This window comes from Cryptomeria japonica, chromosome 10 (genome assembly GCF_030272615.1).
Source record: "Cryptomeria japonica chromosome 10, Sugi_1.0, whole genome shotgun sequence".
NCBI classification, from domain to species: Eukaryota; Viridiplantae; Streptophyta; class Pinopsida; order Cupressales; family Cupressaceae; genus Cryptomeria; species Cryptomeria japonica.
Window position 1 is genome coordinate 844,208,217 of NC_081414.1, and position 26,308 is coordinate 844,234,524.

Below are 26,308 nucleotides of genomic sequence, written 5' to 3' on the forward strand. Positions count from 1 at the left end.
ACCGTAATCCGAACTGGGTGATCATAAGGGTCCGCATCTCTCAAATCAAAGTTAGAGCACCACTTTTTCATATACACAAAATCATTATTAGTTTTTGATGGTGCTCCATCTATGATCTCATCTCTATCCCTTTCACTAACAAAATCCACAATGAAAAACTGTTTTGGTAAAAAATTACCCTTCGCCTCCTTACACCAATGAGCACCAACCCATTCCTTGATTTGCAACCTTGATCGTGCATGCTCCATGATCCTGCCGATCAAAGTTGTTTTTGACAAGGCCTCAATATCATTTTCAACTTCATTCGTCGTGTCCATTGTCGAAACATTAGTAGACTTTACCACCTTGCTAGAAGATCTCAAAATCTCCTTAGTTTCGTCATTTCGCCCTGCTCTGTTAAAAAAATTATTCTATTGCGCCATCTTGCTTTTTCTATTATGATTAATCTTATGATTAATATTTTAAAATGATTTTTCTAGTAATATGTTTTTTAACATATGAGCAAACAATACTTTTGATATTCAAAGCATATAAATCTTTAAAAAAAGTGCTGATGCCTTATTTATAGAATTGAAGGTATTCTTCTTTTACCTTACAAATTGTCTATTTCCAATCACTTGAATTTTTAATGCATAATATTAATATACCATGAACCTCCTAGACAAAAGAACCTAAAATAAAGTCACCTGTTATTATTATTTTAATATATATTTTGACGTTCAAATTTTCAAAAGAAAGATTCTAAACGAAACTCTATCTGCTATTCGGTCAAAAAAGATAAATGTACAACAGATAAATGCGCCAGATTCTAAACGAAACTCTATCTGCTATTCGGTCAAAAAAGATAAATGTACAACAGATAAATGCGCCATAGGGTGCAAAGACCCGAACTCAAATTTAAACCCAATGGACGCTGCAAAGTCGAGGTGAAACATTCAACATTCAGTGGTGTTGATTTATTCCTTTATTCATCCACATTCAATGGTGTTGATTTATTCGTGGACCTTCAATGTAGTTGCTTTATTCATCCACTCTGACCCAGTCCATACTCTATTATTACGCGTCTCCCTTTCAACGGACGTTTCTTGTGGACTAAGTTTACCTTTAATTCCACTTTGGCGATACCATTCCCTCAACTCAATTTTCGTTGGTATATATATACAGACAGCTATCAAAACTTTAGTGAAAGTTATCAATAGAGCTCCAAACAAACAATTTAAACAAGAGATTTGGATTTGGGTATAGAGACAATAAAGGGAATGGATATTGAGGTGACAGTGCCCAGGCATCTGAGATGCCCCATCTCGTTGGAGATAATGAAGGATCCTGTCACTCTCTCCACCGGTATTACTTACGATCGCCACAGCATTGAGACCTGGTTAGATGCCGGTAACAATGTCTGCCCCGACACAAGTCAGAATCTGCATACCCACGACACAATTCCAAATCACGCACTCCGCCGAATTATTCAGGATTGGTGTGTGGCCAACAGTGGGCGAGGAGTCGAACGAATTTCTACGCCCAAGGCACCTCTCGATCCTGCCCACCTCAATGCAATTCTCGCAGAGATTTCGTCCGGAGAGAAGGAATCCATAGGGAAATTGAGGAGATTGGGCATAGAAAGTGATAGGAATAAAAAGTGCATCGCCTCCTCAAATGCATCCACTGTTCTCGCATCCCTTTTTGCCAAGCACAGCTCTCAGGCTTTGAATCGGTCGCAACTGTCTGCAGAGATTTGCGAAGTGTGGAAATTCTATTGTAGTTACTGATTATTAATCTCCTATATCATATAGATTATTTGCTTCTCAACAAATATTGAAAAATAACACAACTACAACTCCACAAAACACATAAAATGCTCAACACAGTGAACACGATATTTTCGGACAAATTGTCCCTGGAAAAACCCCAAAGGGAAAACTAGTACTGCAAATGAGAAATATATTAAACTTTAGCAAATTAAGAGATACAAAATTCCTTGCCTCTCACTGGCAGAACCCCGACAATCTCCCAATTCCTCCTGCTGATATTCCTCCACTGCTATCTCCCAATGCTATCACTGCGCCTCTTGCTAACACTGCAAGACTGTTTGCTATTACTGCAAACACATTTGCTAACATTGCAAATGCTCTCCAAGATGTGTTTTCCAAATGCCCCTAGACCTCCTTTTATACTACCCTTGTTGATAAACCAACGACCGAGATTGATTCTCAATCAACGGTTGAGATTAAAACAACCCAACAACCAATAACAAAATCAGTTTCTAGTTGCTTCCAAAAGTGGTCAATTAATTAACAAATAATTGTCCCTACTCTAACTAATTAGTTAGTAAAACAATTATTTACTAATTAATTACATCTGGACAAATAGCTATCCAAAGCTAACAAACTAACACTCCCTCTTAGCGAGGAAGCTGTTCTGCATGACACCCAACTTCTCTCTGAAGAAGATGAATTTTGCCTTCCCCAATGCCTTTGTTAGAATGTCTGCTACCTGCTGATCTGTAGGTATAAATTGTAGCTGAACAATCCCTCGTTGTACACAATCCCTGATGAAGTGATACCTGATGTCTATATGTTTCGACCTATCATGAAACACTGGATTCTCAGTCAACTTGATGCAACTTTGATTGTCGCAATGTATCACTGTAGTCTCAACCTTCTGACCAAACAAGGCTACTAGCAACTTTCGAAGCCATATAGCTTCACATGTCGCCATGCTAGCTGCTATGTATTCTGACTCTGCAGAACTCAGAGCCACAAAATTTTGCTTCCTACTGAACCAAGAGACAACCCCTGATCCCAAACTGAAACAACACCCTGAAGTGCTTCTCTTGTCCATTGTACTACCTACCCAATCTGCATCAGTATAGCCCATCAACCTCATTCCTTCACCTCGAGAATATCTAATCCCATACTCGATTGTACCTCGCAAATAACGCAACACATGCTTTGCCGCTATCTAATGCACTCTCTTTGGCTCTAACATGAACTGACTAAGAGTGTTGACTGCAAAAGCTATATCTGGCCTAGTGTTGACCAAATACATGAGAGAACCAATCAACTGCCTGTATAAGGTGGGATTTACATCCTTCTCCTTGGATGTGTCTACCTTCCTCCAATTTGTGATCATGAGTGTAGACATGGCTTTGCAATCCTCCATCCTGAATCTCTTCAATATTTCAAAGCAATATTTCCCTTGTCCAAGGAAAATCTCTCCATCTGTCTGTCATATCTCCATGCCTAGAAAGTAGTGCATAAGTCCCAAATCCTTCATCTCGAACTCTGTTGCAAGGTCCCTCTTGCACTCTTCTATGAGCCCCAATGAACCTGTTAAAAACAAGTCATCCACATATAGAACAAGAATGAGTATCTCACCCCCAACTACCAAGTAGTAGAGATTAGCATCTGCCTCACTCTTCATGAAGCCCATTTCCTACAAGTAACTATCAATGCACTCATACCATGCCCTGGGAGCCTGCTTGAGTCCGTACAAAGCTTTCTTCAATCTGCACATGTGGGTCTCTTTGTTGTGTGCTACAAAGCCTTCTGGTTGTTCTATATATACCTCCTCTTTCAATTCTCCATTAAGGAATGCTGTCTTAACATCCATTTGGTGGATCTGCCATCCCATCTGTGCTGAAAGTGAGATCACAACTCATATAGAAGTATACCTAGCCACTGGAGAAAATCTCTCCTCATAGTCTATTCCCTCCTTCTTAGAGAACCCTTTGGCCACAAACCTTGCCTTGTATTTTTCGATGCTACCATCTGCACCATGCTTGATCTTATAGATCCAACGTGATCCAACCACTGCTCTATCTGTTGGTCTAGGCACTACCTCCCACACATCATTCTGCATTATTGAGGTATATTCCTCAACCATTGCATCTTGCCATACTTGATGTTGTGCAGCCTCCTGATAACTAGAAGGCTCACTATCTACCAACTGACTAACTAATGCCACATAGTCATTGAACTTGGCTGGTTGTCTCCTTTCTCTTATACTCCTCCTAGGAGCTCCCACTAACTCCTGAGTATCTCTTTGTTGAACCTCACGATTCCTGTTGCCAACTGTAGAGGATGAAATATCAACCTCCATGTCCTTTTGATGCATCTCTTCTTGCACTTGATGCTCTATACTCTGTGAACACTCTCCACCTGAGCCATTGCTAGTACTAGTAACTGTACTTGAGCTTTACTGCCCTTGACTTGATTGAGTGATTCTTGGAGCTTCAGTTGACTGTTCACTCTGATCATCTACTGGCAAATCTCTGGACTTTCTAAATGCCTTGTCCTCCATGAACTTGACATCACGTCGAACAATAATCTGCTTGGTCCCTGGAATGAATATTCGATATGCCTTTGAGGTTTCACTGTACCCCACAAGGTACCCCCTCTCTGCAGTCTGATCTAACTTGGTACGTGTATCACCTGGAACATGGCAATATGCCAAACTTCCAAATATCCTGAAGTGACTGACATCTGACTTCTTCCTTGTGAAAGCCTCTTCTGGTGTCATCTTACCTAGTACCTTATGTGGAACCCTATTCTGCATGTACCCTGCTGTACTACATGCCTCTGCCCATAAGTAGCGGGGCATATGCTGGTCATGTAGCATAGCCCTTGCTGCCTCCAATATAGATCGGTTCTTCCTCTCAGCAACTCCATTCTGCTGCAGATTGTAAGGAACAGTCCACTCTCTCTTGATTCCTTCCTTGGTACAGAACTCCTGGAATTCATTCCCTTTGTACTAGCCTCCATTATCTGACTGAAGAACCTTAATCTTCTTTCCTGTCGAGTTCTCCACAAGAGCCTTGAACTCTTGGAAGCGACTGAAAACCTCATCCTTGGTCTTCAAGAAGTATATCCAGGTCCTCCTAGAGAAATCATCAATAAAAGTAACATAGTACTCATATCCTTTGAGAGATTTCGTTGACATAGGTCCATATATATCTGAATATACCAAATCAAGAACACCCTTGGATCTAGTGTCACTCCTTGGAAAAGATATTTTTGCAAACTTCCCCAACACACATCCTTTACATACGTCATCATGCTCTGTGCTCACCTCAGGAACACCTGTCATTGTCTCACGAAGCAATTTAAGTGCTCCATGATGTATATGGCCCATCCTCCTATGCCACAGCTCTCCAAGATCTCTAGGATTACTGTTGCTCATGAGTGCCTTAGGAGTGTCAAACTATAGCCTATAAAGGTGTCCGCTCTTAACTCCAATAGATACAGGTGATTTCCAATCTTTATGCTTAATCAAAACATGCATCCCTCTAAAGAGAATATTATACCCTTTATCTTGAAGGACAGATACAGCAACCAAATTCATACCTAAGCCTGGCACATGCAACACATCATGAAGGGAAATTACCTTTCCATTCTCCCTCTGAAACTGAACAGTCCCTTTGCCAACTGAGTTGAGCTTGGACAAGTTTCCCATAGAAATCTAGATATTGGTGTTCTCCTCCTTACAACTGGAGAAGTACCCTCTCACTCCTGTCATATGAAATGATGCCCCACTGTCTATATACCAAACACTCTGTGAGGTTGAGCTAACCATACAAGCTATGAGTGCAAACTCATCTTCCAATCTACTAGAGAGCTCATCTGCACTTGCTGAAGCTGCTACCTGCTTCTTGCCCTTATTTTCATTCTTCTTCCTTTCTGGGCAATCACTCACATAGTGGCCAAACTCATGACAACCAAAGCACTTGACCTTAGATAGGTCCTTCTTCTTCTCACCTTGTGAGCTTGATCCTTTGCTAGACCCCTTCTTCGATTTCCCCTTTCCTGCTAGGGCAACATTTTCCTGTTCCACCTCACTTTTTTGACTCTTGTTGTTGGCATCATTGACAAGACTAAGTCTAAACTCCTCCTGAGTGAAATCACTCCAAAGTCGATCCCAATTCGGTAAGGTGTCTCATCCACTGATAACTTGAACAAAGACATCCCATTGTTTAGTAAACCCATTTAGGGCTATGCTGACTAGCTCATCATCACTGGGACTATCTCCAACAGTTGCTAACTCATCCTTGACAAGTCTAAGCTTGGTGAGGTAACTTCTGACGTCTTCTCCCTTTTTCATCCAGGTATTCTTCAACTTTTCTCTGAGAATCAGCTTTCGGTTGGTGGTAGCATTCTGGTACAGATTCAGAATGGCGTCCCACATCTTCTTTGCAGTATCTAACTCTGCGATATGTGGAACAATATGATCCTTGACACCATCAAGGATTATCCTCCTCGCCTTGGCATCATCCTTCTTATATGCTGCAAGCTGTGTTGCATCTGAGGGAACAACTACAACACTAGTAATATACTCCTTGATACCACTCTCTTCCAGCAATAAAGAAATTCTAGCTTTCTAGACACCAAAATTTGAGGCACCATCCAATCTGTCCTGATCTCTCAAACCAGCTACGACCATCTCAAAGAAATAAAAGAAATAACTCGAAAGAGGTCAAATTAGTTTTCTAGCTTTGGACAGCTGTTTGTCCAGATGTGATTAATTAGTAAATAATTGCTTTACTAACTAATTAGTTAGAGTAGGGACAATTATTTGTTAATTAATTGACCACTTTTGGAAGCAACTAGAAACCAATTTTGTTATTGGTTGTTGGGTTGTTTTAATCTCAACCGTTGATTGAGAATCAATCTCGGCCGTTGGTTTATCAATGAGGGTAGTATAAAAGGAGGTCTAGGGGCATTTGGAAAACACATCTTGGAGAGCATTTGCAGTGTTAGCAAATGTGTTTGCAGTAATAGCAAACAGTCTTGCAGTGTTAGCAAGAGGCGCAGTGATAGAGTTGGGAGATAGCAGTGGAGGAATATCAGCAGGAGGAATTGGGAGATTGTCGGGGTTATGCCAATGAGAGGCAAGGAATTTTGTATCTCTTAATTTGCTGAAGTTTAATATATTTCTCATTTGCAGTACTGGTTTTCCCTTTGGGGTTTTTCCAGGGACAATTTGTCCGAAAATATCGTGTTCACTGTGTTGAGTATTTTATGTGTTTTGTGGAGTTGTAGTTGTGTTATTTTTCAATATTTGTTGAGAAGCAAATAATCTGTATGATATAAGAGATTAATAATCAGTAACTACAATAGAATTTCCACATGGTATTAGAGCTAAGTTGAGGGTAGAAAAGGTTTACCCTAGGAAGAAAAGAAATTAAAGGTTTATAAAACCTAGTTTGACTTCTTTCGAGTTATTTCTTTTATTTCTTTGAGATGGCCGTAGCTGGTTTGAGAGATCAAGACAGATTGGATGGTGCCTCGAATTTTAGTGTCTGGAAAGCTAGAATTTCTTTATTGCTGGAAGAGAGTGGTATCAAGGAGTATGTTACTAGTGTTGTAGCTGTTCCCTCAGATGCAACACAGCTTGCAGCATACAAGAAGGACGATGCCAAGGCGAGGAGGATAATCCTTGATGGTGTCAAGGATCATATTGTTCCACATATCGCAGAGTTAGATACTGCGAAGAAGATGTGGGATGCCATTCTGAATCTGTACCAGAATGCTACCACCAACCGAAAGCTAATTCTCAGAGAAAATTTGAAGAATACCCGGATGAACAAGGGAGAAGATGTCACAAGTTACCTCACCAGGCTTAGACTTGTCAAGGATGAGTTAGCAGCTGTTGGAGATAGTCCCAGTGATGATGAGCTAGTCAGAATAGCCCTAAATGGGTTTACCAAACAATGGGATGTCTTTGTTCAATTTATCAGTGGATGAGACACCTTACCGAGTTGGGATCGAATTTGGAGTGATTTCACTCAGGAGGAGTTTAGACTTAGTCTTGTCAATGGAGCCAACAACAAGAGTCAGAAAAGTGAGGTGGAACAGGAAAATGTTGCCCTAGCAGGAAAGGGGAAATCGAAGAAGGGGTCTAGCAAAGGATCAAGCTCAAAAGGTGAGAAGAAGAAGAAGGACCTATCTAAGGTCAAGTGCTTTGGTTGTCATGAGTTTGGCCACTATGTTAGTGATTGCCCAGAAAGGAAGAAGAATGAAAATAAGGGCAAGAAGTAGGTAGCAACTTCAGCAAGTGCAGATGAGCTCTCTAGTAGATTGGAAGATGAGTTTGCACTCATAGCTTGTATGGTTAGCTCAACCTCACAGAGTGTTTGGTATATAGATAGTGGGGCGTCATTTCATATGACAGGAGTAAGAGGGTACTTCTCCAGTTATAAGGAGGAGAACACTAGTATCCAAATTTCTATGGGAAACTTGTCCAAGCTCAACTCAGTTGGCAAAGGGACTGTTCAGTTTCAGAGGGAGAATGGAAAGGTAATTTCCCTTCATGATGTGTTGCATGTGCTAGGCTTAGGTATGAATTTGGTTTCTGTATCTGTCCTTCAGGATAAATTGTATAATATTCTCTTTAGAGGGATGCATGTTTTGATTAAGCATAAAGATTGGAAATCACCTGTATCTATTGGAGTTAGGAGCGGATGCCTTTATAGGCTGCAGTTTGACACTCCTAAGGCACTCATGAGCAACAGTAATCCTAGAGATCTTGGAGAGCTATGGCATAGGAGGATGGGCCATATACATCATGGAGCATTTAAATTGCTTCGTGAGACAGTGACAGGGGTTCCTAAGGTGAGCATAGAGCATGATGACATATGTAAAGGATGTGTGTTGGGGAAGTTTGCAAAAGCATCTTTTCCAAGGAGTGACACTAGATCCAAGGGTGTTCTTGATTTAGTATATTCAGATATATGTGGACCTATGTCAACGAAATCTCTCAGAGGATATGAGTACTATGTTACTTTTATTGATGATTTCTCTAGGAAGACCTGGATATACTTCTTGAAGACCAAGGATGAGGTTTTCAGTCGCTTCCAAGAGTTCAAGGCTCTTGTGGAGAACTTGACGGGAAAGAAGATTAAGGTTCTTCGGTCAGATAATGGAGGCGAGTACAAAGGGAATGAATTCCAGGAGTTCTGTACCAAGGAAGGAATCAAGAGAGAGTGGACTGTTCCTTACAATCCGCAACAGAATGGAGTTGCTGAGAGGAAGAACCGATCTGTATCGGAGGCAGCAAGGGCTATGCTACATGACCAGGATATGCCCTGCTACTTATGGGCAGAGGCATGTAGTACAGCAGTGTACATACAGAATAGGATTCCACATAAGGTACTAGGTAAGATGACACCAGAAGAGGCTTTCACAAGGAAGAAACCAGATGTCAGTCATTTCAGGATATTTGGAAGTTTGGCATATTGCCATGTTCCAGGTGATACACGTACCAAGTTAGATCAGACTGCAGAGAGGGGGTACCTTGTGGGGTACAGTGAAACCTCAAAGGCATATTGAATATTCATTCCAGGGACCAGGCGGATTATTGTTCGACATGATGTCAAGTTCATGGAGGACAAGGCATTTAGAAGGTCCAGAGATTTGCCAGTAGATGATCAGAGTGAACAGTCAACTGAAGCTCCAAGAATCACTCAATCAAGTCAAGGGCAGCAAAGCTCAAGTACAGTTACTAGTACTAGCAATGGCTCAGGTGGAGAGTGTTCACAGAGTATAGAGCATCAGGTGCAAGAAGAGATGCATCAAAAGGACATGGAGGTTGATATTTCATCCTCTACAGTTGGCAGCAGGAATCGTGAGGTTCAACAAAGAGATACTCAGGAGTTAGTGGGAGTTCCTTGGAGGAGTATAAGAGAAAGGAGACAACCAGCCAAGTTCAATGACTATGTGGCACTAGTTAGTCAGTTGGTAGATAGTGAGCTTTCTAGTTATCAGGAGGCTGCACAACATCAAGTGTGGTGAGATGCGATGGTTGAGGAATATACCTCAATAATGCAGAATGATGTGTGGGAGGTAGTGCCTAGACCAACAGATAGGGCAGTGGTTGGATCACGTTGGATCTATAAGATCAAGCATGGTGCAGATGGTAGCATCGAGAAATACAAGGCAAGGTTTGTGGCCAAAGGGTTCTCTCAGAAGGAGGGAATAGACTATGAGGAGACATTTGCTCCAGTGGCTAGGTATACTTCTATACGAGCCGTGATCTCACTTTCAGCGCAAATGGGATGGCAGATCCATCAAATGGATGTCAAGACAACATTCCTTAATGGAGAATTGAAAGAGGAGGTATACATAGAACAACCAGAAGGCTTTGTAGCACACAACAAAGAGACCCACGTGTGCAGATTGAAGAAAGCTTTGTACGGACTCAAGCAGGCTCCCAAGGCATGATATGAGTGCATTGATAGTTACTTGCAGGAAATGGGCTTCATGAAGAGTGAGGCGGATGCTAATCTCTACTACTTGGTAGTTGGGGGTGAGATACTCATTCTTGTTCTATATGTGGATGACTTATTTTTAACAGGTTCATTGGGGCTCATAGAAGAGTGCAAGAGGGACCTTGCAACAGAGTTCGAGATGAAGGATTTGGGACTTATGCACTACTTTCTAGGCATGGAGGTATGGCAGACAGATGGAGAGATTTTCCTTGGACAAGGGAAATATTGCTTTGAAATCTTGAAGAGATTCAGGATGGAGGATTGCAAAGCCATGTCTACACCCATGATCACAAATTGGAGGAAGGTAGACACATCCAAGGAGAAGGATGTAGATCCCACCTTATACAGGTAGTTGATTGGTTCTCTCATGTATTTGGTCAACACTAGGCCAGATATAGCTTTTGCAGTCAACACTCTTTGTCAGTTCATGGTAGAGCCAAAGAGAGTGCATTGGATAGTGACAAAGCATGTGCTGCGTTATTTGCGAGGTACAATCGAGTATGGGATTAGATATTCTCGAGGTGAAGGAAACTGTCTGCAGAGATTTGCGAAGAGGCTCTGGGAGCTCTGGTTATGACTTTGCCCTTAAATTCCCAGGCTCTGGATACTGTTGCCTTGTCCGAAGCCATTGCTTGTCTTGTGTGCAATCTGCGAGAGGGCAATCCCGAGGGAAAGAAAAACGCGGTTACAATTTCTTCGGGAAATGATTTCCAAGGATAAATACAGAGATATCATAGGAAAAATCGAAGGATTGGCAGAGGGGTTGGTGCAACTTCTGAGAGAGCCCATAAGCCCAGCTGTGACAAAAGCAAGCCTGGCCATAATATACAACATTGCCCTGAGGTCAAGATACAGGAGCAAGGTGGTGGAGGCGGGGACTGTTCCATTGCTAGTGGAGATGCTTGTGGATGGAGATCGGAGCATTTGTGAAAGGGCATTGTTGGCGCTGGATGTCCTTTGCTGTTGTACGGAAGGTCGAGCGGCTGCTTCTGCGCATGCTTTAACAGTACCAGTGGTTGTTAAGAAGATGTTGAGAGTGTCTAATTCAGCAACTGAATTGGTGGTCTCTGTTTTGTGGAATATTTGCCAGAATTCCTCCGACGGGGAGGCCATCTGCGAGGCTTTGAATGCAAGCGCCTTCGACAAGTTGCTGTTGTTAGTGCAGTTGGGATGCTGTGAGCAAACGAGGGAAAAATCAAGCAAGTTACTTAAGCTTTTCAACGCTTACACAGATGATTGGAAATGTGCAGAGACACTCCATTTGCCTCATGTCAAGCGTTCCTTCTAAATTAAGTAATTTGGTGACCAGCTTCTCATCAAGCAGTGGAGAAACTATCGAATGTAAATATGTGCACTTTTTATATTCTGAAATTTGTTTATTTTAATTAAATAAAATATTTTTTCTCCTCAATTTATAATTTTCTTAGGTCTTTATATTGTAAATATGTACATTTTTTATATTCTGAAATTTGTTTATTTTAAAGAATTCTACTGTTCAATTTAATATTTTGAATTAAATTTTATATCTTTTGTATATTATTAAAAAAACAATCAATTCAATTTAAAATATAAAACTTAAAAAAATTATAAATTCATTAAATATGCTATGATTACTGATCTCATATCTATTATCAACAAGGTATCTGAAATCTGATTTGGAAATTAGTAAAAAATAATTTCAAGATGAAGTTCATCAAGGAATTAGTTCATCTAACAATTAAATTTCATGATATATTCTAAAAATTAGATTTTTCATAATATTAAATTTATTTAGCAAAGATTGTAAATTAGATAAGAACTAGTATTAAAGATATTTATTATTAAATTAAATTATTTTTTAAATAGTATTAAATATTATAATAAAATGTAAATAATAAATATTGTAATTATTTAATAAAAATTTATTGAACAAATTTGAAATAATTTACTTGTAATTTTAACATTTGGCTTTATAAAAAATCTTTGCACATACCTTCTATATATAAAATAAAATAAAATGAAATGAAAAATAAATTTATGTTCTACTTTTATATATGATCCACTGATATAATTCTAAGTCAACTCTAACATTTAACCATGGAGTTTTACAAATTTGTTTCTTTAATTTGTTATAGCTAAGGAAATATTGTATAATTGTATGGTTAGTGACTCAATGGTATATACAATATAGTGAGATATCATACATGTAAAAGAGAAATTCTTATCTTCCAATACAACTACTCTTCAATTATAGTTTTGAATAAGAAGTTTACTAGAAGTTTAATAAAAATAAATGAATAATGAAGATAATTGGTTAAACTTGAAAAGTGTAATATTTTCTTCATTTTGAATTGAATTTTTTAATATAATTGGTTGTGCTTGTGTACTTGTATGAAACACCAAATATTTTTTTTACATATATATTTAGTGTTTATGTGTATTTAATTGTTATAATTATTCAAAAATAATTTATAATTTATTATATTTAATAAAATAAATAAATATTTAAATTATCATGTTAAACTTGGCTAATCTGGTGATGTTTAAATATTGAATGCAATAAATGGATGGTTCTAGGTTTAAGTGCTAGCTTGTTCATATGAGTTATAGCTCAAGACGTGTTATCAAAGCTAGGTTAGGAGTCCCAAACATATTTATGGTATTGCTTAAGGGGTGTTAGAAATAAGCTACACATGCATCAATGATGAGTTGGCCAAAGAGGGGCTAGCACCGTAGTTGGTAAATCAATTTGATTACAAATGGATGGTCCTAGTTTCAAGTCCTAGCTAGTCCATAAGAATTGTAACTCAACATAAAAATATCAAAATAATGATAAATGAGATTGAAATAGTTATATAACCATTATGCTTGGGAAAGAAATTAATTGAACAATTATTTTTTTCATTTTAAAATAATTCATTTCTAAAATTTCTTATTTGAAACTTTAGTAAAGAACAAGGAAAAGTATGTTTAAAGCATATCAAACAATGTATTATATAGTGACACTTAGAGTTGTGATTGAAGAAAGATTAGATTAAAAGAATAATGTATCTATCTTTTTCATGATTTAGCATTTGTTTATATACATCTTTTATACAATGGTTTCATTCCTAAAATTCTAATTCTGCAATCATTTTTTTGTTTAATTATGACATAATTAATTCTTTAGGAGAAGGTTGGCCTTGTGGTAGCATCATTGATATTAAACATTGTTGATTTATTTTAGTTTTATATTGGGATCAATGTGTAAAATACTCCAAATTCAATGAAAATGAATTATGTTTAATTAAATAATTTATTGTTATTTTATTATTTCTATTTCAACATTATCATTTATTTATTGGAGATTAAAATTAGTTTATTTAAAAAATTATTCATATTTCTATAGAAATTATATTTATGATTTTAAAAATTAAAAATATTTTCTAATTATGAACAAATTAGAACATAAATATATTATATTTGGCTAAGTTCTAATAAAGTGTTTTCATATATTGAAATGTAACTCTATTGTAAACTCATCAAAAGCTCAACCACAAGCCTAGAATCTAGGAAAATCAATAACACCAATATATCTCTAAATCAAGTTCATGAAAATGAAACAAAGAAAATATACCTTCACACATTTGATAAGCTCAATTTCATTATTTTGCAATTCTTTAAGACCTTGTGGATAGTAGTATTTTCTGTTAGCATTAAGCACCAATACAAGATGGTATAAAAGAGTGAAGTATGGTTGATTGATGGTGCAACTATGATAGAAAGAAATCAATGATAGCTAAATGGATAATATGAAGTCATAAGCAAGTACTCAGTGTGCATACTAACTAGGTGAAAAATGAGGGAAAAATCCTCTTTTATATAAATCTCCAATAGAATCAAGGTTGTAGATTAAGAGGTTAAAATATGAATGGTCATGATTAAAAGGTGAAAGGAGAATGAATAATATTAAGAGGTTAAAGTGGATGGATGAATAAGATTAAGAGGTGGAGGTACAATGAATATGATTAAGATGTTAATTTGTAATGATTGGGTGAGATTAAGAGGTGGGTTGACTTTTGGTAGGTGTCTAGGTTAAATGAATGGGAGATAAGACTTAAGCTAGACATGTCAAGGGGAGAAAATAGGACACTTGTCATATGACTATGAATTTAGATTATGAACCATGTGAACAAGTTGGAGGGATAGGATTAGATAGAAGAGGATAATGAATTAATTAAATAAATAGAAACATGTAATTAATTAATATTTAAAAAATGTGGGATTAAAAAATTTAAATAAATAAATATTTATTTAACTATAGGAAAGAGAAGGTTAATTAATAAATAAATAAATAATTTAATTAATAGAGGATAGGGCTAAGAAATCAATTAAGTAAATCAATATATTTATTTATGTAAAGCAGAAAATCGCGATCGAACCCTAGTTGCTCTCCCCTCTTCCAACTCCAAGGAGAGAGAAGGGAGATTCACTCTAGGGTTGATGGTTTTCACTTAGGGGAGAGACTTTACATTCAAAAGAGGGGTTGAAACCCACAAGATCCAATCCCACGCAATGCAAGATTGGATGCTAAATGAGTTTCAAGGGTTATGACAGCAAGGCTACCCTCTTTTGTAATGAATGCTGATAGAAGAATTAAGCTAGGAATGCATAGAAAGTGAGAAAGATTCGCTTATAAACTGAGATAGGAATACAGTATGAAGCTGCGGACCTGGAATTAGCAGTAAAATGTCAATACGGCGCTGTCCTGCAAATTTGAGCGAAAGTTGCCGAGATGATGGCGCCCGGCGCTACGGTCCTCCGAAAAATCCACGAAACGAAGGGGGATCTGTTCGTCTTTGCACAAGGATTCCAGATCTTCAATTTCAACCGCGTACCTGCAACCTACACACAGAAAAGCGAAGATGATTGGGGGGTTAGGGATTAGGGGTTTGCCTTTAGGTCAAACCCCGGTTTTGGAATTAACCAAGAAATGAGCAATGTTGTAAATGTAAATGTCTGTAATGTAAAACAAGTACTAATACCTTGTTGTAAGGATGTTTGTATCCTTATGTGCGAAGGTATAGATGTTGTATGTTGTATGTTGTAGTAGTATGTTGTAAGTGATCTCCTTTTCAATGGTTGAATCCTTGTCTTGAATGCAACACTTAGCCTTGAATGGAGACTTAGAATGATCAATTGCTTGAAGGAATGCTTGAACGCTTGAATGCTTGAGTATAGTTTCCACGCTTTTTCCGTCATGTATGTATCTCTCCAAATGAGAGAGGAAAATGTAGTTTATATACTTGTCATTTAGGGCTAATAGACTGATTTTCCCGACCTTAGGCCGACCAGGAAAGATAATTTTCCAATTTGCAAACATAAAGACCCGAAGTCCAAAAGAGACCGGGCCCAAAATAGGACCCAGGGACCAGGGCGCCGGGCGCCCTGGTCCTGAAGGACCAGGGTGCTGGGCACTCTGGTCCCACCTCCCGGGACAGCAGGGTGCAAAGGAGGTTCAGGCCAGGGTGCAAGAAAATGCAGTTTTCAGCGTCATAATCAGGTTTCGGGGTCTCCATTCAGGTTGCGTGTTGCGTCGCCATCATGAAGACCCAAATGTGGTTGAAATTGCAAGTGTCACAATTTTAGGACGCTACATTTAGCCCCCACTTTAGCGGGAGTATAGGCGTATGCTCATACTTCCGGTAAAGTACAAGGAAACAACATTGAAAAACTTTCACCACGTCAAGGAGGCAAGATACACCAAGCCCCCAGTGGACTAAGGATCTTACGACTTCGATTGACAAAGTAAAAGGGAAGATCACGAGGGAGAACCATGACTGTCAGTACTAAGGTTCCCTCACTATGAGTCATGCAAGAAAGATATCAAAAATTTTCAAGGCAAGGTTAAATTTGCCAAGAAATTTTCAAGTATCTTGAAAAGATATGAACGGGATGTATGCCCCCCTACGTTAAAGCGATCGCACACGCCTCACCGGGGGTGATTGCTTTAAGGTAGTGATACATATAAGAAATGAGAAAGGAGCACGTTATCACAAGGATTTAGCCCCCAAGTGTGAGATAAGCCCAAGGATAATAGACACAAAACACAAAGCACAAGGTGACTTCGCTTTCCTCAAGGTCAGTATGCTGTATGATAATTCATGTATATCATATGTATGTATGCATAATTGTTCTTCATTCCCCAATCAAGGAAGGTCACCTAGAAGAAGGGAACACATGTGTCTTTTGAGTCAACATGAGAGAGATCGAGAGATCTCAATGCTTTGCATCCTCCTCAAGTAGACAACACCAAGGACAATAAATAGAAGAATGAGAATAACATATAGAAGAAGTAACGAAAGAGAGGAGGAGAGAATATGCTATGCTAATGAAACTAGTCTAGCACGTCATCTACCCCCCGATTTTGTTGATCAATGTTTCGGGAAGCCAGGGAACACGCTAGAGGAGGAACATTCAACACAGCAGATGGAGCTATCACAAGATCCAAACAAGGGCTATGTTCATGTTCCAAGCCACGTTGTTCTTGTCTAGGAGCTAGGATAAGTGCTTTAGAAAATTCATTAGATAAATGGTTATCAATATCAACAAGTTCATATTCACTATCAGAAGCAAGAGAAGTAGCATTTTCATCATGAATAACATTTTCATCTATAGCATCATCAAGATTTATAAAAATAGGGTCTTTAATTCGCACAGGATCAAGACCATCATGCATCTTATGTTTTGGAGATTTTGGAGAAAATGGAATAATGCTTGTTGAAGGTGTTTTTGGAGATTGCAAAGTTTGAGAAGCAGCTGCTTGAGCTCTAAGACGACGCTTTCGTCGACGTTCACGTGCAGAACGATTTCGTCTAGTCTTTGTAGGAAGTGAAGAAGATTGAGGAGGAGGAATGTTCTCATCCTTATCACTTGGGTGTTTAGGTTGTGGTCTCCTAGGCTGGATAATAGGAGAAGAAGAAGGTCTCTTCTCTCTATAAAAAGAAGGAGGAGGAACTGCTCCATATAAAGGAGGAATTTTTGGTTTTGGAAGGAGACCAAGTCCATCATGACGAGGAGGGATAGGTCTACTTTTGGGAAGTTTATTAGATATAGGCATAGTCACATCCATGGGAATGGGTTGGGAATCTTCTTGAGGAAAGACATTAGTTTTATCTTTCAAAGGAAGAACCTCCTTCTCAAGAATGATAGGAATGTCAAGTTTGGGTGTTCTAGGTTCACTTAGAGATAGGATCATATCTGTTTTCCACTTTTGATAAGATTTGAAAAGATGATCACTTCGCGGAGGAAGAGATTGGAATTGTTTAGGCCAAAAGTAATCAATAGGAACGCTAGAAGTTCTTTCAGCTGGTTTAAAGAGACTATGATTGACAGTAACAACTTCACCATTATGGGGAAATTTCAAACACTTGTGAATAGGAGAAGCGATAGCTTTCATGGAAGATAGCCAAGGATATCCAAGCTTCACACGAAATTGTTCGGAAGATGGAATAATAGCAAAGTTCACATCAAGGGATTTGTTATGGACCTCAATAGGCAATGTAATAGAACCAATTGCAGGAGAAGAAAATGCATCAAATAGTTTCACAATCACATCTGTTTTGTCATATATCACTTGATTCAATTGCAAAGTAAAAAGAAATTCTTCAGTAATAACATTAACCATGCACGAAGGATCAATAAGCACTCCACGGCAAGGTGTATTCTTGACTTTTGCAACTATGTATAAAGGACCATCAGGTGCCCTAATGGTTTCACTGGAATCAAATGTGATGGAAAGTTCTTTAGGGTTTTCTTGCTGCTCTACAAAGTTAATCACATTTGGAGTCATAGACACAAGACCATCAGATGAAAAAGAGGAATCATTAGTCTCAATCGCATTAGAGGTATGAGAAGGTAATGGATCAGTGAAAATCTGAAGATTTTGATTAGGAGGAGCTACAGATGTATTGCCTTTATCATTCACTCCAGAAACAGAAATAGTATTATTATCAATCAAATCTTGAATTTTACCCTTTAAAGAAAAACATTTTTCAGTATCATGCCCAGGCTGACGATGAAATTGACAAAAAGCTTTGTTATCAAAATAAGGTGAAGTAATCTTTGCAGGATCAATTTGCCTTATAGGAGGAAGAGTAAGCACATTTTGTTCCAATAACTTATTCATAATAATATTCAATGATTCATTCAAAGGAGTATACTTTCTTTCTTTCTTGAAAAATTTAGAAATAGGAGGCACACCTGATGCTGCATTCACATTGTTGTTGATGATGTTTTCATTGAATTTGATGGAATCTCTGTTCGGTTTAAACTTCCCAAATGGTTGTTGACTGCTATCACCCTTATCACTCGGAGCCATAGGATGTGATTGTTCCATTTGACTCACAGTCAGTTGATAATTGTGAAGAGTTGCACACAACTGTTGGAAAGAAGTAAACTCAGAAAACAGAAGTTTGTCTCGAATATCTTTTTGTAAATTAGAAATAAAGATTCTTTGAATATCATTGTCAGGCACTGGAAAAGAAATTTGAGCATACAAATGCTTATATCTACCAGTGAAATCAGTCACTTTCTCTTTAACACCTTGTTTACAATGCATTAAATCAATCAAAGTAACTTTAGGACTTATATTGTTTTGAAATTGTTGAATGAAAGCATTTGCAAGTTTTTTCGAAAGAAGTAATAGAATAGGAAGGCAACGAGCAATACCATTGTAAGGCTTTGTCTCTTAATGTTCTAGTGAACAGTTTTGCAAGCAACCTTTGGTCATAAGCAAAATCAGTACATATTGTTTGAAAAGTCTTAACATGTGTTAGAGGATCACCTTTACCATTATAAAGCTCCAAATGCGGGATTTCAACATGTTTAGGAGGGATAGCTCGAACAATGTCAAGAGAAATTGGGCTCGCAACATCAAATGTGGGCACACTAAACTTAGATTGATTCATAGAAGCAATTTGTTGCTGTAAAGAAGAGACAGTTTGTGCAAGATTGTTAATGGTCGCTTCAGTCGAAGAGTTCATATTAGATGTGTTAGATTGAGATGGAGGTGTTATGTTATTGAAAGAAGGTAAAGAGTAAGGTGGTGGGACCCTATGATAATTAGTCATAGGAGATGATTGGACAGGAGGAACACTACAAGGAGGAATGGAATGATTGAATGAATTGCCCCCTTGTGTCATGTTCATTTGTGGAGATATAATAGGGACACTCATTGAAGGAGTGAATGAAGAAGTTGGATTGAATGAAGGAAGAGGGTTAATTGAAGAAGAAGGATTGCCCCTATGACTGGTGATCACAGGAGGAATGTCTTGTGTAGAAGTAGCCATTATGTTTGATGTAAAAGTAGGTATGCTAGCAATAGAAGTCGTCAAAGGAATAGAATGATTGACTTGAGTAGGAGGTTGTGTATAACTTAAGGTTTCGGCACAACTTTTCATAGGCATCACATTCAAATCCACAATGTGTGCAATACCACGCAAAATATCAATTCCATTCTTATCACTTTGAAGCATACGTTTTAGACCCTCAATTAAAGGAAGAGCTTGACTATCAGGGTATTCTTGAGACATCCATTGTCAAAAATCGTCAAATTGGTTATCCAATTTTGAAAGTTGTTCTACAGAAACCTCATGGAGAGCTTCTTCATCATTAAGAGGATTAGAGGAATTACCCATGTCCTCGTTAAAAGGACCATTCAAATTAGGTTCCATCTCCTCAGTAGTTAAACCTCGGAAAGACTTAATTCTACGGCTTCGTCTAACGGGAATAGTGTAAGTAGGGCTTATTGTTGTAAAACTCATGCACTAGAGAGGGAGAGAAAATTTTGATTTTAGAGGTAGCAATTTTCAGTAAAATCAGCCAATCTTCTGGATTTAAGCTGTTAAATGCAATCACGACAATCTCCCGAAATTTCAGAAAAAATGTCAGGGACCGTGGCGCTTCGGAGTGCACACGGTCCCGGCAACTTTTTTCGAAATTTGCAGGGATGAAAGTTATGATGATTTTAGAGCTAATCTGAAAAAATTGAGTGATTTTATGATCTGTAGATAGGCCAAATTAAAGTTGCAATCTCGAAATTGAACCCTACCAAGATTGTCGAAAAATGCAAAATTTGAATTTTGAAAAAGAGAGGGAAACTGAAATTTTGAATTTTATGATTTTAGAGGGAATGTCAAGAGCAATGCAAATTTTGAAATTTAAAAATTGACTCAATTTCACACAAAATTCAACTTTGAAAGCGGAAATTAAAGTTGTTGTAATTAAGCACTTAATTTCAAAAGTCACAAATTGTAAGAATTTGAATAAAGCACTGAAATTTCGAATGAATGCAAACACACTTTTTAGATTTAGGACAGTAAGAACACAATTTTGACACAAAATTTCAATTTCGATGATTTTTGAATGTTTAGAAGCCTTAATCCAAGCAATCACAAGACCAACTTTGACTGTAATTTTGAAAGTGTTAGATTTGATAAAATCAGCCAAAATTCTGGATTTTAGCAGGAAAATACAGTAAGATCTAGCTCCCGAAATTTCGGAAAAAATGTCGGGGACGATGGCGCTCGGAGTGCACACGGTCCTCGCAACTTTTTTCCAAATTTTCAGGGATGAAAGATATTGTGATTTTATTGCGGAATCCAAAGTTACAGCTGATTTGGAGACGTTTTGATCAGTGAAATTGTCGGACAAAGGTTGAATCAAGAGGGTTTTAAAAATTAGGGTTTTGACACTTAACCACTTAATTTTCAAAATTAAAGCACAAATATGAATTGATAATTTGTAATAGAAGGGTAGATCTGAAACAAGCATTAACATTTAGACATTTCACAAGCTTAATTACTAAAAAGAAAATTTAGGGTTTTTATGAAATCAACCTCTAAAATTTGCAAAAGATCAAACATGGAAATGTAATCAAGGAATCCAATTTTCAGATCTAACTATGAATAATCAGAAAGGATGTTCACGTCGAGTTCACCAAAATGTAAAGCGAAAAATCGCGATCGAACCCTAGTTGCTCTCCCCTCTTCCAACTCCAAGGAGAGAGAAGGGAGATTCACTCTAGGGTTGATGGTTTTCACTTAGGGGAGAGACTTTACATTCAAAAGAGGGGTTGAAACCCACAAGATCCAATCCCACGCAATGCAAGATTGGATGCTAAATGAGTTTCAAGGGTTATGACAGCAAGGCTACCCTCTTTTGTAAAGAATGTTGATAGAAGAATTAAGCTAGGAATGCATAGAAAGTGAGAAAGATTCGCTTATAAACTGAGATAGGAATACAGTATGAAGCTGCGGACTTGGAATTAGCAGTAAAATGTCGATACGGCGCTGTCCTGCAAATTTGAGCGAAAGTTGCCGGGACGATGGCACCCGGCGCCACGGTCCTCCGAAAAATCCGTGAAACGAAGGGGGATCTGTTCGTCTCTGCACAAGGATTCCAAATCTTCAATTTCAGCCGCGTACCTGCAACCTACACACAAAAAAGCGAAGACGATTGGGGGGTTAGGGATTAGGGTTTGCCTTTAGGTCAAACCCCGGTTTTGGAATTAACCAAGAAATGAGCAATGCTATAAATGTAAATGTCTGTAATGCAAAACAAGTACTAATACCTTGTTGTAAGGATGTTTGTATCCTTATGTGCGAAGGCATAGATGTTGTATGTTGTATGTTGTAGTAGTATGTTGTAAGTGATCTCCTTTTCAATGGTTGAATCCTTGTCTTGAATGCAACACTTAGCCTTGAATGGAGACTTAGAATGATAAATTGCTTGAAGGAATGCTTGAATGCTTGAATGCTTGAGTATAGTTTCCACGCTTTTTCCGTCATGTATGTATCTCTCCAAATGAGAGAGGAAAATGTAGTTTATATACTTGTCATTTAGAGCTGATAGACTGATTTTCCCGACCTTAGGCCGACCAGGAAAGATAATTTTCCAATTTGCAAACATAAAGACCCGAAGTCCAAAAGAGACCGGGCCCAAAATAGGACCCAGGGACCAGGGCACTAGGCGCCATGGTCCTGGGGGACCAGGGCGCTGGGCGCCCTGGTCCTGAAGGACCAGGGCGCTGGGCACTCTGGTCCCACCTCCCGGGACAGCAGGGTGCAAAGGAGGTTCAGGCCAGGGTGCAAGAAAATGCAGTTTTCAGCGTCATAATCAGGTTTCGGGGTCTCCATTCAGGTTGCGTGTTGTGTCGCCATCGTGAAGACCCAAATGTGGTCGAAATTGCAAGTGTCGCAATTTTAGGATGCTACAATTTAATTAATAAATAATTTGATGGTAAAATAATTAATTAAATAATAAATATTCATTTATTTGAGTGGGGGAAATTTTAAGGTGGATACATTTTTCTCCTCTTTGAGGAAAATTAGTTTATCAAATTATTTCAAAGAAATGAAATTTAGGTGGTATGTGCCTTGGTATGACCTAGTCGAATGTGTTAAGGAGGTGATATGCACCGTCAGAGATTAGGAGAAAAAAAACAAGGTTCAAACAATCTTACAACAACAAGAAAGAGAAAGGTTAACTTTCTAGGTTGTAGAAAACTAGGGGAAATGAGGAGAAACATAGACTAGGATGGGCAAGAAAAGGTTATGGCAGGCTACAGTACAAGGAATAGAGAAATTAGGGCTATGGGATCTATATATACAAGATTTGGGGTTGGTTTAGGCTCATTTGTATCATATTCATTTTAAGGAATCTAGTTTCAAAGTAGATGGAGCAAGTAACAAAGATGGTCAACATTTGAGTAGCAAATCATTGATTCGAGCAAGTATCACAATTAAGAAAGTATGATGATTTGAGCATCTAGAGGAGTACAAAGAGCTTATATGTGTATAACCCTTAGGTCCCTAGTATTAAGATAACTAGTGAACAAATGAGAAGGGGAGGGGGTGAATCACTTGTTAACAGATTATATCATTTAATTCACTTAATAACCTTTAACCAGATTAAGTACCGGTAGGGCAGAAACGGATACTGGTAGACAATACAACTTAATAATTAAACAGATAATCAATGCAAAGAAACCATACCACATAACACCATGATTTGTATGTGGAAAAACTGGAAAGGAAAAAACCACGGTGGGAGGCCTACCCATAGTCAGATGATACTTTTGCAGAAAGTATGTGTTATAATGAGGGGCCAACAAATGTAGGATTGCATAATACCTAGAGCGTATTGCTAATTACAAAAGAGTCTCACTGACTACAAAGGTTAAAACCACCTCAAGATATATGAACAACAATCCTGAATAATGAACTGCCAGAGATAGCATCTACCATGCCTAATTACAATCCTAGTTAAGCTCAATATGGAAGGCCTTTGACCTCTTCCTTAATCCCAATTTGATCACCTATGATTGACCAAATCTCCTTTGCATATGATATTACATTCCATGACCATGAACACTTATTACAATGAGATCTTACATCATTTACCAACCCTAAGGCCTAAACCAATTAGGTCAACCAGCTAAGAGATATTACAATAAGATCATTACACAAATCCATATTACAATGATATGCCATGTCAGTTTAAGACCAAAACAATAATAACCAATCCATAGAACATCTTGAAACATCCCAGTAACGTGTAGAGTACACGTTAACATGATACCGGTCCATAACCTAGATAGGCACCATACCTATCCTGGGTCCATCACGTTAAAGCAATATCTTCAAGCAGTTGAAGCATGATCAAAGAACATCTTCAATATCCTGAAATCCATCTAGAAGCCGCACCAACACCACTTATGCTTCCTGTCAAGATTCCTCAATAAAAGCTTTATCGGTTAAACCTTAAACCAATGCCAGTAAGAGTGTATGATAGCATCTGATTACCAAGTTAATACCAACTGACCAAAATATTCTCAAGGAACAAGTGACACATGCAATCAAACATACTCCATTGATCCAATCATGTCGGAAGAGTCCAACAGATAGTCTCTTATGTCGGTAACACTAGATCTTCTACCGGTAACCAAAACCTATTTGTCGGTAACCAAAACCTATTTGTCGATAATAAACCATAAGAACTAGTGTTGACATCAATGACAAAACATCAATGTAACACATAATCAATTCATCCATAATGCCAACAATCTCCCCCTTTGGCATTGATGGCAATTCTAGATGTGAAAAACATCTAAGTACCAAAAAATGCCAAACAAGTCTCCCCCTATAGAAGACAACCAACAATATTAGTTACTCTCCCCCCTATGAATGATATCTCTGTAAGGTTATGAGTTTATTTTTTCACATCACTATCACTCCCCCTTTGACATCAATGCTAAAAATCTGACAAAAATATCAAGGCAAGAATATAAATCTCTGAATCTCAAAGCTGACTACTCCCCTTGAGTAGTAGCACCACTCATCAGTGCCAGAATGAATAATATCTATGATAATGCATGCCAGACTGATAAAAAACTGCATCAATCAAGTCTCTGTCAGAGGGGAAAATTCCCCTAACCCGTCTCTCAAATACTCAAAGGATTCTTTAGATAATGGTTTAGTGAATTTATCTGCAATCTATTCTTTAGTGTTCACATAAACCAATTTGACTTCCTTTCCTTCTACCTTGTCCTTCAGACAGTTATACTTTATTGATATATGCTTAGTCTTAGAGTGAAATACTAGATTCTTAGACATGTCAATTGCTACAGAGTTATCACAGTAGATAACTACTAGTTCACTACAATTTAACCTAATATCGTTCAACATTTGCTTCATCCACAAGACTTGAGTGCAATTAGTTGCTGCTGCAACATATTCATCTTTTGTAGTAGATAAATAAATGCATGACTATTTTTTGGTGATCCATAAAACCAATTTCTTTCCAAGAAAGAAAGCTCCGCCATAAGTGATCTTCCTATCATCAGTATCTCGTGCCCAATCTGATTTAGTATATGCACATAAAGTGAAATCATCATTTTTAGAATACCATAAACCATATTCTATTGTTCCTTGCAAATAGTGGAATATCCTCTTTACTACACATTCATGATTTTCTTTAGGATTACTTTGATATCTAGAAACAATACTTACTGCATTAATAATATCCGGTCTAGTCTGCATTAAATATAATAGACCACCAACCATAGACTTATACCTTGTCAGATTTACTGGTGTAGAAGTATCCTTGATAGATAATTTCTCATTTGTCACCATAAGAGTACTTACCGGTTTGGAATTATCCATACCAAACTTCTTCAACAATTCTCTCAGATACTTAGTTTGATAGATAAAAATGCCTTTGTTAGTTTGAGTAATCTGCAAACCTAAGAAAAATCTCATTTCACCAATCATGGACATTTCAAATTCATTCTTCATCTTGTTAGCAAATTCCATGCACAATTTATCTTCTCCTCCAAAAATGATATCGTCAACAAATACTTCAATAATCAAAATATCATCATCAGTAATCTTATAATATAAATTACTATCAGCACTATCTTTAGTAAAACCAAGCTTCAAAATATATTTATCCAACCTTGCATACCAAGCTCTAAGAGCTTGTTTCAATCCATATAAAGCTTTCTTCAATATGCAAACCATATCTTTATCATCTGTAAGTGAAAATCCATCAGGTTTCTCAATGTATACTTCTTCCTCATGTTCACCATTCACAAATGCACATTTAATATCTATTTGATAAACCTTATAGTTCTTATAAGCTGCATAGGCAAGAAATAGTCTAACATCTTCAATTCGAGCTATAGATGCAAATTATTCACCATAATCAATTCCTTCCATTTAACAATATCCTTTACAAACCAATCTAGCCTTGTTTCTTACAACTTGACCATCCTAATTCAGTTTATTCCTAAAAACCCATTTAGTTCCAATAACATTCTTATTTTTAGGCCGGGGAACTAAAGACCAAGTCTCATTGTTCTCTATCTGATCTAATTCATCTTCCATAGCTTTTAACCAATGTTTATCCTTACAAGCTTCAATAACACATGCTAGTTCAATTTGAGAAATAAGACATACCTTTTCATTTTCCATTCTTACTCTTGTCATAACTCCCTTGTTCCTATCTCCAATGATTTGATCTTTA

At 37.8% G+C, this 26,308-nt stretch overlaps 1 protein-coding gene across 1 annotated transcript; it reads left to right on the forward strand.

Annotated features, from left to right (window-relative positions):
• The first annotated feature begins 1,215 nt into the window (after window positions 1-1,215).
• Window positions 1,216-11,610, forward strand: LOC131054431 (U-box domain-containing protein 21-like). The gene is made up of 6 exons (XM_059212947.1): window positions 1,216-1,742; window positions 1,996-2,139; window positions 9,075-9,246; window positions 9,340-9,649; window positions 10,672-10,752; window positions 10,853-11,610. The coding sequence occupies exons 1-6, from the start codon at window positions 1,260-1,262 to the stop codon at window positions 11,550-11,552; spliced, it is 1,890 nt and encodes a 629-aa protein (XP_059068930.1). The 5' UTR covers window positions 1,216-1,259; the 3' UTR covers window positions 11,553-11,610.
• The last annotated feature ends 14,698 nt before the right edge of the window (window positions 11,611-26,308 follow it).